This window comes from Solea solea, chromosome 6, assembly GCF_958295425.1.
Source record: "Solea solea chromosome 6, fSolSol10.1, whole genome shotgun sequence".
Taxonomy (NCBI): Eukaryota; Metazoa; Chordata; class Actinopteri; order Pleuronectiformes; family Soleidae; genus Solea; species Solea solea.
In genome coordinates, this window is record NC_081139.1 from 27,181,156 (window position 1) to 27,195,249 (window position 14,094).

Below are 14,094 nucleotides of genomic sequence, written 5' to 3' on the forward strand. Positions count from 1 at the left end.
AGCAGCTCAGACCATAATACGATTTTATACTAATATAATAATCGAAAGTATTATACTAATACTTTCGATTTTATTTGGTACTAACGAGGAAGAGAGTTAGAGGAAATGTAGTGGAGTACAAGTACAAGTTGCTAAAAATATAAATATGTAAAATATTTGTACTTTGTTACATTACAACACTGAAAACTAATAATACTGTAACAATAATAATAAAATAATAATAATACATGAGTGAACAATGTTTCATTTCTGAATCTCTTGTTCCCATAACAGCAGAGGATGTTGGAATTGAAAAAATAAATAAATACAATTGACGGAAAGTCAAGTCACATCAAAGTCACTTCCGTCACAGAAAATGCGGCCCTGCACCTATACGTACTGTGTGTCCGTCAGGTTTGATGAGTCAAAGATAAAACTTAAGATCATCATAGTGATTTTAAGTTTATTCTTCATTTGACCAACTGGGAAGAAATGGGTGACACCGCCCTTTAAAGGAGTTAAACCTTTGCCCTTAAACACGCCTTTACGTCCATTTTCATGGACCTTTGATCTTTTCCAAATAAAGGACACTGTGGACCTAACACATCCATGTAAGCGAGATATCGCCCACTCGTTTAAATCCTAGATTAATTACTGTGCTATTATCCAAACATTGTAATCCACGGCAATGGCGGACTCGCTAAGCGGTGGCGAGGAAGGCGCAGTTAACGACGAGATCCACAAGAGGGTGCACTCGCCGACAGACAAAGGCTTTGAGGAGAAATTGCATCGGTTTATCAACGTACGAAGATCCAAATTAAGACTGCTGTCTGACAAATCAAACCAAGTGGAACGCCTCATGGAAGACGACGACAACTGGATACACGTCGAGCAGAAGGAAATGAAGAGCTACAAGAAACTGTACGAGGAATTTGTCGAACTGAATCAGTCTGTGAAACTTTACTTGAAAGAAGACGAAATTGAGGACGACCAAACATTCTGGTTTGAGCCCGAAATGTCCAACTGCCAGGAATTCATGAAGAGAGTGGAGACTTGGGTTGGGGACATAAGACTGTGTGAGGACTTGATAATGACGAGCGTAAAGGACATAAATCCTCCCACGGACAGCGTGTCACATGTGTCTGTGAAACAGAAGTCTGGCAAATCGTCCGGTCGTAGCAGCCGAGCAAGTTCACACTCATCTACTGCTACTTCACTACGTCTGAGAGAGGAGGCCAACAGAGCTGCACTTGTTGCAAACGCAGCAGAATTAAAGGAAAAGCAGATGGACCAAGAACTGGAAGAAGGTCATGTAAAGCCAAAAACGCAAAAAGAACCAAAAACTGGACCAAGAGAAGAAGGCCTGGTAAAGCCAAAAACACCAAGAGAACCAAAAACTGGACCAAGAGAAGAAGGCCTGGTAAAGCCACTCAAAATATACGCAGATTATGAAGCACCTCAGCAACAGTTTGGTCCCGTCGCAACAACACACTCACGTCAGCAGGATGGCGATGAAGGTAAACACAGGTCTGAAGCACTGACGGCGCCCGGACCAAAACACCAAGATAGGCCAGTGCTTCCAACGAATGCACCAGCGGTCAAACTCAAAGTCTGTGCTGATCAGAGACCTGCTGCCCGCATTGTCACCAGAATATATTATATAAACCGAGACGACGAATAAAGTCAATTGTAACCATGGCCTCAACTCAACAGGAAGTCGGCCATTTTGAATTATGGCGATTTGCACCCTAAGTAAATGAGCGAAACACATCAAAGGCGAAAAGTTGTCGGAAAGGTTTTCACAGAATCAAAAGTGATGTCACTCCCCGACTTGCATGTGGACGCAATCATGCGTGCAGTCCTAGTTATTTTTATTATCATTATTAGAAACTCTTGGGTCAAGTCATCCAAACCATTCAGAATGCTAAAGGACTTGTTTGCTGAGTGTTGGTCGAAACAAAATCAAACACTCCTTGGTGTTATTTCCGAATATCTTTACCTGGCCTTCTTCTCTTGGTCCAGTTTTTGGTTCTCTTGGTGTTTTTGGCTTCACCCGAAACACAGCCAGTTTCACTGCTGTGTTTTCTGTGCAATGACAATAAAAGGAAGTCTAAGTCTAATTGGTACTGGCCTGATGCATTCTGTCATGCTTCCTGTAAATGTTCCAGTACCATTTATTTTGTCTAAATATAAAATACAATTACACAATCGACTCAAAATGAACTATGTTTTACTCTTGTTTTTGAAAATAAACCAAAGTATGTAAATGAATGATAAATCATGTAAAAGCCTTTTTAAAGTATTGTTTATTTTGTATGTGAGTTTCCTTTTTTTTACATTCTGTATAAAACACATCGATTACTAAGATCTGGGTCTTTAAGCTTATTAGAAAGTAACAAGGAAAAAAAACACATTTGTGTATAAAAATCTAAATTCTACTTAAAGTAGAAAAACCTATCAAAAATAGAGCTTTTTAATATACAAGACTGAATAATAATTCTGAGTTACATGGCAGAGTTAATAATAAGGATTTTTTTCAGATTTTACGTGTGCGTTTTCCACTGAGGCCTTTATAGCTATGAGGTCGAGATCTCATGAGTGAAGATGAGCAGCACGTCTCAGAACAAACATAAATACATAACGCGGAAAACATTGTGTGTTTCCGATGAACGGTTGAAATGAGCCGTAAAACTGGGCAAACACTTACAAAGTCTTCTGTCGTCCGTTTATACGATGTGTGAACCTGGTTCAGAATTTTATTAAAACCATTGAAGTTTAAAAGTAAAGGAATCAGGCTGCTAGTTTCTGTAAAACTACGAGTCATTACTCTAAAACTACGGGTCAGTAGGTGCGAGAAAGTTAGCAATAGCAGGTCACACCTGGCCGTCCTGTCAAAGCTCCACCCCCAAAATGCTAGAACTCATCTGTAGTGAAATTGTAACATTTTAGCTAAACTTACCCTGCCATTTTCAAAGGTGTAAAGAAAAAGCTAGCATTAGCTGGCTAACTTCTGGCGAATGACAAGAATTTCTTGTGAGGTAAGTTAAAAAAAATTAAGTTATTAACATATTTCCTCAGTATTTAAAATGATTTTGAAGAAGGAAGTTACTGGATCTACCTAGTAATGTGAAATTTGTGTTAACATTAATGATGTGGTTATGTGGTACAGACAAAGTTAGCATTAGCATATGAGCAGGCTACAGCAGTTTTACGGTAAAAGTAGCAGAGTTTGTGCGGAGGCAGCCATAACTCGGGTTATATGAGGTTGGAAATCCAAGTCCGGGGGGGCGGAGGCATTCCTTCAGGTCCTGTGACCTAGGAAGTTCTGATGACAAATGACAGGCAGCAATAGCCCTTTTGTCAAAGGTCCAACACCCCAAAAATCACTGTAGTAAAACAGCGAATTTTTGCCATACTTTTGCTGGAAAATTTTTCGTGAAGTGCTAACTTGCTAACTTGTTAGGCTATCATCTCTGCGTCAGTGGTGTACGCGTCTCTAGTTTGTTTTGAAGACTTTGGTCACACACACTGTGATTATGCCATCAAGATAGTCTGAATTTCTCTAGCTAAATAGCATTTTCAGCAGTTAGCTGTAGGCAACTACAAGTCGTTTCACGTTTCAGTCCAAGTTGCTTACAATTAACCACTGAACAGGACTGTTGGCGCTTTTCCGTTATAGAGTTCTAGCTCGACTCTACTCAGATGATACTAAACGTCAACAGACTGCTGGCCTCTGATTGGTCACAGAGTGTCGTCCATATTTAACAGAGGAGTCAGATGTATTTAGAGACAGCACTGCTGAAAGCCGGCGATCGTGAGCACGTTCACTGGTATTTCACTTCAGTGACTGAACGAATCTGTGAACAAATATTTAGAATCAACTGATTCTAATGATTCATTGTCTGTTTGTGTCACGTAGAAAACGTCCCTAACATCACGGCAGTTTCACACAGCCGCGCTATGACGACCCCGCCCACGTGGAGGAGGAGCTATGGTGATGGAAAACGGCGGGACTGAGTAGAACCGAGTAGAGCTAGAACTGTACGATGGAAAAGCGCCATGAGTTAAACAGCATTTTCACGCTGCACGTCCCAAACAATAATAAACGTTGATAATAATAATACAAGTTCACAGACAAAAACTCTTCTACATTAATAATTACATTTTTTTGTACTGTCTAAATACAGGATAAGAATATACCACTCTTTTTTTAATGAACATAACAGTCTTTCCTTGTACAGGGTCTGTTGTCCATGGACAGTGGACAGTGCACAGTGGACAGTGTCTTGTGTCCTGCAGGTGGACTACAGTGGAATCTCAGGAGGGTTGTTCCTCCTCACCCGTGCTTTCCTGCTCTCCTGCTTCAGCTTCAGGGCGCGTAGCTTCTGCTGCCGGCGTTTCTCACGGTACCACAGCTGCTCGCAGTACTGGTCCACGCTCAGGCTGTTGGTCCCGATCATGTGCAGGTCTTTGTAGGTCTTCAGAGTGAGCTGCTGAGGCAGCCACGAGTTCCTGTGTCCCGGTAGAGAAGGTGGAGGATGAGGTTGCCCCGCGTGGCCGAGGAAACCGGGCACGGCTTCACCGGCAGAGCCAGTCCTCCCGTGGTTCGGGCTGTGGTTCTGCTGGTAGCTGGCTGGGTGGAGGCCCTGGCTGGGGATTATGTGAATTTGGTATCGGGCCAGGACCTGGGTGTAGGAGTGCTCGTGGCTGGCGCAGGTGTAGAAGCCCGCGTCAGCCAGCTCCAGGCGCTGAACCAGCAACCCCCGCTTCATCTGAACAGAGCGGTCGTCATCACTCTGTGGCAGCTGACGCCGAGAGAACAGAGAATAATGTTCAAGATGAGGAAGACAGACAGACAGACAGATGCAGTAGATAGACAGACAGACAGAAAGACAGACAGATGCAGTAGATAGATAGACAGACAGACAGACAGACAGACAGACAGATAGATAATTAGCTGGGTATTTACATAGCTAACAAGACTGATAGATATTGTTTAGCAAAGACAAAGAAAGTCTGAGATCGCTACCTAGCTAGACAGATAAGAGCTAGAAGATATGAGATAAAAATGCAAAATATAGAATGTTTACTCTTTTAATACTACATTTTTTTTACCTTATAAAAATCTGTGTTAGCCTGAGTCTGCAATAGAGAAAGAGTTCATTACTTTATCTCAGTGTTAGAGCGACTTTTCCATCAGAAAACCTCTTAAACTGCTCACTCTCCCACACAAAAACACGGGAGTAAATCCACTGCTGCATCATTTGACAAGTGTGTGTCGCTTTGGTAAATTTGAACAAAGACGTTTCATATGCCACAAAGTCACAAATAACAGCTTTGCGTCGACTGACGGACGCAGCAGTGGACGAACAACTCCCGCGTCCTCCGAGCTAAAATCACTGTTTCTGTCCGTGGACTTTGGTTTGGGAGAAGAAAGCGACACAAACCTCGACTCTCCTGTTGGGAAGAGTCGCTCTAACAGTGAGATGAAGTACTGGATGAACGTTTAACTGACGCGACGTCGACCACCTCTCATTGGCGTGACTCACCGCTCTGCTGTCATGTGACTGACTTCCCGTGTTCTGCTGCACCGTCCACCTGAGCTCGGCCTGAGGCGACCGAGGTCGACACTCCAGGAAGGTGGAGTTTCCCTCCACGCCGTACACGGCCTTCACCTCCACCGAGTCAGAGTCTGAAAGAAGAACACAACTAATTCTTTATGAGCACACTTAATTCGCTCATTAAATCGTGTGAAATATTGAAGAATCTTAAAGGGAATTGTGTGTTCTTTTCTGTCTCGAGCTCAAACCGCCGTGACGTCTCACATTCCTCCGCCACCGAGACTCTTCACAATACACCATCAATCACGTGTGAGTGTGTGTGTGTGTGAGAGGAAATCCTCTGTTTCTATATGTGTGTGTGTGTTACATAAGCGACGCCACGCGGTCAGCGGATTCAGCCCTCACCGTCCTCTGTGACAGGACACTGGCTCCAGGGGTCGCCATACTTCACATCCTGTCTCCTCGCTCGCCTGAGAGACACACACACACACACACACACACACACACACACACACACACACACACAGATTTTTAGCCACTTTAAAAATAAGGCTCGCCTAATAAAATCTACATCTGCTTAAGTCTACAGTGTCCTATGAACATGTTGGCGTCTTTTTCCAATGGAAAACAGGAAGTTTGTCCCCCACACCAAACCCCATAGAGAAAATCACCAATTTTAGCTCACGGGGACACAGGAGCTGCTGGTCTACTGCTGCCTCGTGTGGTCATTTTGTGTCATTGAGGTAAATCTGAGCGTGGGATTTCACATGCCGAAATCACACATGAATACATTTGAACTTCCTGATAGAGGCAGCAGTGGATCAACAACTCCCGTGCGCTGTGATGTAAAATTGCCAGTTTTTTCTATGGGGTTTGGTGCAAAGTGACAAACTTTGTCTTTCTGTGAAAAAAACGTCTGTCAAACACTAAGATAAAGCTGCATATGAACCGTTAAATATTGCAGACTTAACATAGTCGACGTAGATTTTATTGAGAGTCTTTTGTTAAGTTAGACTCTAAAAAATGCAGCTGAATAACATCAATTTATCCTCCTCCTCTGACCTTCTTACGCCTCCTCTGGGGTCAAATTATAATAAGAAAACTATTGTGAAAATGAATGAGGCGACATGGAGCGCCAAGAGACTATGAAAATACAGAGTGTTGTTTCAGCCACAGTGAAGAGTGTTGTCATCCCTCCTTCTCCTCCATCACTTTTTGACCCTGACTTCACATAAAACCATGTTGTGGTTACCATTTTTAAAACATTATGGAAGCCTAATGTGTCTCAAAGTGCTGGATCAGGTTCTTTTTTTAGCCCAAAGGACTTCAAATGCCGAAGTGACAAAATAACACCTATGAACTCGCTGATGGAGGCAGAAGTGGATCAACAACTTCTGTGTGCTGTGATGTTAAAATCACTGATTTTCTCTATGGGCTTTGGTGCGGGAGAGTGAGTGGTTTAAAAAAAGTGAAATACACTTTAGTTTTCTGTTGTAAAAATGCTGTTTAACAGTGAAGAATTAAGACCCCCATCCCTCTCTCTCTCTCTACCTCTTGCTGGTGGGGAAGAATCTGGAGCAGGTCTGTCCGTCCCAGGAACAGTAGGGGTCTCTGGCGAGGCAGCACTCGGCACAGTCGCTCCCGTACAGCTCGCACCTCTGGAGCCGCAGCTGAGCCACACCGAGCTCACTCGACACATACAGCTGTTGCTGTGGGCGAGAGACACAGAGGAGAGAGAGAGAGAGAGAGAGAGAGAGAGAAAGAGAGAGAGAGAGAGAGAGCTGTTGTTACCAAGTGTCACAAGAAAAGTAAAAAAAAAACATTTTTAAAACATTTCAGATGTGTAGCGTAAATATAAGGAGTATACTTAATTTATCTTCGTCAATAGAATTCAGTGTCTGCATTTGCACTTTTTTCACTCATTCACCCACTCAATCACTTATTAACTCATTCACCCACTCACTTATTCACTCACTTATTTACTCACTCACTCATTCACTCACTCACTCACTCACACACTCACTCATTCTCTTACTCATTGAATCATTCACTCACTCACTCACCCACTCACTTATTCACTCACTCACAACAGATAAATTATACATATAAACACAAGTGTTAAAATAACAGACAGTGAACGCGTGTGTGTTTATGTACAGATTATATATATATGTACGTATAGTAACACATAAAACACATGTTAGTATTGTTACATTATACTTCGTATATATTTATGTAAATATGTAAAAACATTTATGTCTATATATGTGTGGGTATATACAGTATATATATATATATATATATATATATATATATACATATATACATGTATAGATAACACTGAAACTATAGTAGTATACGTACCCTCTTTGTTGACAGCTCCATGCTCAAAATGGGGGTCGGACTCTGTGGGAGAAAAGAAAAAAACTGTGTCAAAACTATTTTTTTTTGTTTTTATATATACAGTATGTATATACATATATGTATATATGTATATATACACATACTGTATATATATATGTGTACTTTAGTTTGTTATTTAGATTGCTTTTACTCCACTACATTTCCTCAAACTCTCTTTGTTCCTCGTTACTACCACATGAATGAATGAAGAAGAGTTGCTATTATGGTCTGTATAGAGCTCCTTATATAGAGCTTCTCTAGTGTTGATGATGAGCTCTTTTACACTACAGCTTTCACAAATTTCATTCACACATTGAACCCACAACCTTCCAGTTGAAAGACAACTGGCCCTACCACTGAGCCACCATGGCTCTATCCAAAAATGCTGCAGTTCTGCTTGGTCTCCAGCAGGTGGCAGCGTCTGCACATCCCTTTCAGCAGATGTAAACAAACAGCTCAAATAGCAAAGATTGAACTGAATACCAGTGAACGTGGTCTCGATCGGTGGCTTTCAGCAGCGCTGTCTCTAAATCCACCAGACTCCTCTGTTCAATATTCACATTTGACACATTTGCTTTGCTAAGTGTTTCAGATTAACATGTTTTTCACTTTGAGCTACAGCTGGACATTGTTGCCTTTGATTCTTGTGTCAGACGTCACGTTCATTCACCTACTCACTCACTCACTCATTTACCAATTCTCTCATGTGCTGTCATGCGCTCATGACTCTTCAATCACTCGGAGATTACACTTGCTGTCTGTCTGTCTGTCTGTCTGTCTCTGTCTCTGTGTCTCTGTCTTTTCCTCTGATGGATCAGTTTCTCCACTTTTCTGGATCAGTGATTTGTTTCAGTGCCGCACACACAGAGGTCAGTGACCTCTGACCTCTCGGAGTGACGCGGTGATAAATACGTCCGTCCTGTGAACTTTTTTCCCTTCACTGTACAGAAACAGACAGGAAGCTGAACGCTGAGTCACTGCTTCACTTCCTGTTTGACTTCTGGTTTCCTGTTTGTTTGTTTTTCTTCTGTCCTTCACCTGTCCTCTGTCTCTCTCTCACTGGACTTTTCTTCTGTAAAGAATCACCACCACAACAAGCAGTTAAAGCTGCAGTACGTAACCTTTGTTGACATGTTTTTCTTTCACAAACGTTCTCACTTTTATAAAAATGTCCTCACTTTTATAAAAATGTCCTCACTTATAAAAGGTCCTCTCTTTTATAAAATGTCCTCACTTTTATAAAAATGTCCTCACTTTTATAAAATGTCCTCACTTTTATAAAATATCCTTGCTTTTATAAAAATGTCCTCGCTTTTATAAAATGTCCTCACTTTTATAAAATGTCCTCACTTAATAAAAATGTCCTCACTTTTATAAAAATGTCCTCACGTTTATAAAATGTCCTCACTTAATAAAAATGTCCTCACTTTTATAAAAATGTCCTCACTTTTATAAAAATGTCCTCACTTTCATAAAGTGTCCTCACTTTCATAAAAATGTCCTGACTTTTATAAAAAATGTCCTCACTGTTCCTCTGATTTCAAACCCAGCAGAGTCTAATAAGAAGTTCATTTCACACATAGTTGAAATGTCTTTCGTCCTCGTGTCCTCAGTGGACGCTCTCTGTCCCTCAGGTCGCTCGAGTGTGAGACCCCTGCTGCTAGTTTATAAACAGAGAGGAGCTTGGGAAATATGCGTCCCCGTCTATCTGCTGAGATAATCCAGACAAACATGTTCATGGAGGACGTCACAAGCTGGACTGTCGTGGTCCAGAGGGACCATGAGGACAGACACAGAGCTGCTGAGACCGTCGTCCATGGGATTAAAGCAGATGTAGGCGAGTGCAGAGCGTTTAAAAGGTGAGAATCTCACCTGGAAGACGGTCAGTTCTTCAAGAATGAGCTCCTCTGTGTCCCAGTTGTCTTTGATGACCGACACGGCCTTCACCACCTTCCCGTCATCTGCAAATAACAAGAGACAACTTTAGAAACATGTATATATGTATATATATATATATACATATATATACATACATACACACACATACAAATATATGTATGCGTGTGTATATGTATATATATATATATATATATACATATATATGTATGTGTATATACAGTATATATATATATACATATACATATATGTATATATATATATATATATATATATATACATATACATATACATATATATATATATATATATATATATATATATACATATGTACAGAGAGAGGGGACTCACCGGTGCCCAGGTGCAGGACATCATAAGGCCCGTCCTCGGCGTCCACCCTGTCCACCACCACTCTCTTCAGGATGTAGGGCGCGTTGACCCGGGTCAGAACGGGTCTGCCGCCCAGAGGCGGGACGGGTTCCCACATCAGCTGATGCTGCCGCATGAAGCTCACCACGTCATCGGGGAAGTCTTTGGTGGACTTGTGGAGCACGTCGTACGTCTCGCTGGGACACTGAGGACGAGACACAGACAGAGTGATGAGTGAAGCGCCTGCTCAGCACTTTAAAAACTGTTTTATTGGTGATTTACAGTCATTAAAAGTATTTTCTACAGTGTAATAAACTGGCTTCAGTCTAAAGAGTCACATATTTTTCCAGCGTTGGGGATTACTTTGATTATGTTCCCAGGATATTTTTACCATTTAGCAGGAATGTTACAAAATGAGATTTAAAAAGAAAGAAAGGAAGGAGATGAACAGATGTGCGACAGAGGAGGAAATTGAAAAAGGAGGAGAGGAAAAGAGTCCATGAAAGAAACAGCTTTCAGAGAAATGAGAAATTTCTACAAATGAACTTTGATGAAAAGAGAACAAAAGAAAAGTTTATATTCATCGATATGGACGCCATTAATATCTGTGTGTGTGTGTGTGTGTGTGTGTGTGTGTTTCCCTCACACACACACACATTCTACATGTAAAACTAACTCTTAACCTAAACCCAATTCAACTCATAACCCGCAAAAATCAAGTTCAACTTCAGTGCACGCCTGTGTTCATTTTGTACAATGTAAAATAAAAAGATCTTTCCAACATGATTGTGAGGAAACACAGCGGCGCACTTACAGTTCCAGGTCTTGGATATGGAATGCGGCCTTTGTACTCCACCCAGCGGTGGTCGGGACCTTCTTTGTGGGCAAAGGGGCCGTTGAAAGCGGCGCGGATCGACGCCATGGAGTAGACGCACACAGCTGAGCCACGGAATATGGAGCTGAGGGAGGAAGAAGACAAAGGTCAAAGGTGGATTCAGAATTATAACAGAGGGAGAGAGAGAGAGAGGGAGGGAGACTCTACATTCGATAAAAAGAAGAAGACAGGAATGGATGAAAGGGTGGAGTCAAGGTCAGCTGGAGGAAAAAAAGACAGAAAACAGAACAGGAGGGAGGAAAGGAAGGAGGGATGGGAGGAGAGTGAGAAAGAAGAGGGAGTTACAATAACACGAGCAGCCGGGCCTCTTCACCTTTGACCCCGACACCCATCCACACACACCACCTCTGAACTTCCACACCACTGGGCGCGCATGTGCACGTGGCTGCCTGCCAGTGAGTGTGCACGTGACTGACTGCTGGTAACAGTGTGCTAATTATTCAGTAATAACAAGTCATTTATGTCACGTCATCCACCAAACCCCATAGAGAATATCAGCGATTTTAGCTCACGGGGACACAGGAGCTGCTGGTCCTCTGCTGCCTCGTGTGGTCACTTTGTGTCCCTAAAATATGTCTGAACGTAAATGCCAATAAATGCCGAATTCACAAAATAAGACATCTGAACTGAGTGATGGAGGCAGCAGTGGATCAACAACTCCTGTGTGCTGTGATGTTAAAATCACTGATTTTCTCTATGGGATTTGGTGCAGGGAGAGTGAGTGGTTTACAAACTTCAGTTTACAATCAGAGAAAGTGGTGAAAAATACTCACGCACTGCCATTATATGACTTATGTAATTATGTAACAACCTTTGTCAATGCTTTTATTTTATAAGAATCTTTAAAGGAAAGGTACAAAAATTATTAAAATATCAGGAGTTATTGTTTGAGTGAGGACTGTTTCCTCACCTGGACGTGCTGAAGATGCCGTAGATGATCGGATTCTGTGGATCTTTAGTCTCCAGAACAAAAATGTCCTCTGGAAAACAACAACAACAACAACAAACATTAAAATAGCATTAAAAACAGGACGAGACGAGTTAAAAAGACTCAAACACACAAGACAGTGTGAATTTGTCTGAAATGTCCATAATAATGTGTTAAAATTAACATTACTGGGTGTAAACGCAAAGAAGAATTCATGTTGGATGTAGGAGAAGTTGCTGACTGCACCACCTGCAGGCCATTTCTGGAACACGTCTTAACTTCAGTGCACGTCTGTGTTCATTTTGTAGAAAGTAAAATAAAAATGTCTTTGTTTTCAGCAGAAAATCAAACATGATTGTGAGGAAACACAATCATTAGTTAAGAATTAATCTTCCCGAGATTAATCCCAGGTAATGTAATCCTAAAGTTAAAAATTCATGTTCCTGAATTTAATCCCAGGTAATGTAATCCTAAAGTTAAAAATTCATGTTCCTGAATTTAATCCTAAAGTGAAAAATCCATGTTCCTGGGTCTGATCCTGAAGTGAAAATTCATGTTCCCGGGTTTTAAACCTAAATGACAGAACTCATGTTCCTGGGTTTCAACTTAAAGTGAAAAATTCATGTTCCTGGGTTTACCCCTGGAGTCAAAAATTGTGGTAAAATGTTTTAACCAGAAGTTTATAATTTAGGATAAAAATTCACATTCCTGGGTTAAATCCTGAAGTTAAAATTATTATAACCAGATTAAACCAGAAGATTAAAATCCAAGATAAAATAAGTATTAAAAACTATAACTCAAAAAGAAAAGGGAGGAGAAAAGAAGGAAGGAAAAGGAGGAGACGAGTCCGAGCGTTTGTCCTCATCAGACCTGTGACGTGAAGACAAAGGAGGATTAAAGAAAACAGAGTAGAGACAAAAGTCTGTCCCGGAGAATAACAAAGACCACGCTGAAGACGAGTCAGACAGGAAGGAAGAGGAGGGAAGGAATTGAGCGTTACCCAGCTCGTTAAACTGTGTGTCGACGCCAGACGGTCCCGGCACCGAACACACGAGTCGGGCTTTGAGGAAGGTCGTCCAGCGGTTGATCAGACTCCGCCTCCCTCCTACGTCGTTCTGCAGAGAGACACATGAGACAAGATGGAGGACGATTTAAATCAGGGCTGAAAACTTTTATATCAGACTTTTACTTTATACAACGTCAGATATAAGGGTACATTTATCTTAATTATCTTATCTCAATACTTAAAGATACAATTTAGGCAACTATAAGGGATAATTATTGTACCTTTAAGTACATATATGTACCTTTTTCTATATATATATAACAAAACAAATCAGTACATATTCACATATTGTACAGTTTAAAGTCGTGCGGCCTGATCACGGATCCCTGAGGAATGCCACAAAACAATATCTTTAATTTACATGCACTGCTTGCTTTTATTGTTTTAATCTCTTTAGACTTTTACACTGTCAGAAATAAGTAGTAAATAAATAAATAAATAAATAAGTATAAGTACATTAAGAGTCCATTTATTTTAAATGTACCTCAAGGTACAATCTTGGCAAATATAAGCCCTTAGGGACATTTTTACTTTTTTAAAAAAGAGAAAAGTAATACCTGTACTTTCTTGAGGTATTTCTACTTCATAAGTACGTAAAGTTTCAGGGGTAAATATTTCTTGCACTTTTTTGTTTTTACATATTAAGATTAAGTTTTTTGTTGCATTGTTTTTAAATTGAATCAAATTTTTCTTTTATTGGACCACGAGTCTGTAATAAAGACTGAAATGAGGTGAATTGCAGGCAAAAACTCCGACATCTCAGTACAATTTCATCAACATAAAGTATAAAGTCGTGCGGACCGATCACGGATCCCTGAGGAACGCCACATGTAATTTAACTAAATCCTGACACATTATCTTTGATTTGCACAGTTGTATGTTTTTAAGTCACTTTACAGAGTGATTAAACAAAGCAGGAAGTAATGAAACATCACTTTGGCATTTGTGGAAACTTTTCTGACTCAGTGAACAAAAACAAGCAGTTTTTGGAGACTTT

General features: G+C 40.9%; 1 protein-coding gene across 1 annotated transcript in view; it reads right to left on the reverse strand.

The window, feature by feature from the left end:
- Positions 1–2,270: 2,270 nt before the first annotated feature.
- Positions 2,271–14,094, reverse strand: part of si:dkey-49n23.1 (semaphorin-3D) — a 47,275-nt gene continuing 35,451 nt past the window's right edge. Inside the window, exons 9-18 of the mRNA XM_058631978.1 lie at positions 13,032–13,146; positions 12,014–12,083; positions 11,023–11,167; positions 10,191–10,413; positions 9,816–9,904; positions 7,905–7,946; positions 7,092–7,249; positions 5,946–6,010; positions 5,529–5,671; positions 2,271–4,784 (exon numbers count right to left, since the gene is read on the reverse strand). Coding sequence (XP_058487961.1) covers positions 4,284–4,784; positions 5,529–5,671; positions 5,946–6,010; positions 7,092–7,249; positions 7,905–7,946; positions 9,816–9,904; positions 10,191–10,413; positions 11,023–11,167; positions 12,014–12,083; positions 13,032–13,146 — 1,551 coding nt within the window. The 3' untranslated portion in view covers positions 2,271–4,283. The remainder of the gene's footprint in view (positions 4,785–5,528; positions 5,672–5,945; positions 6,011–7,091; positions 7,250–7,904; positions 7,947–9,815; positions 9,905–10,190; positions 10,414–11,022; positions 11,168–12,013; positions 12,084–13,031; positions 13,147–14,094) is intronic.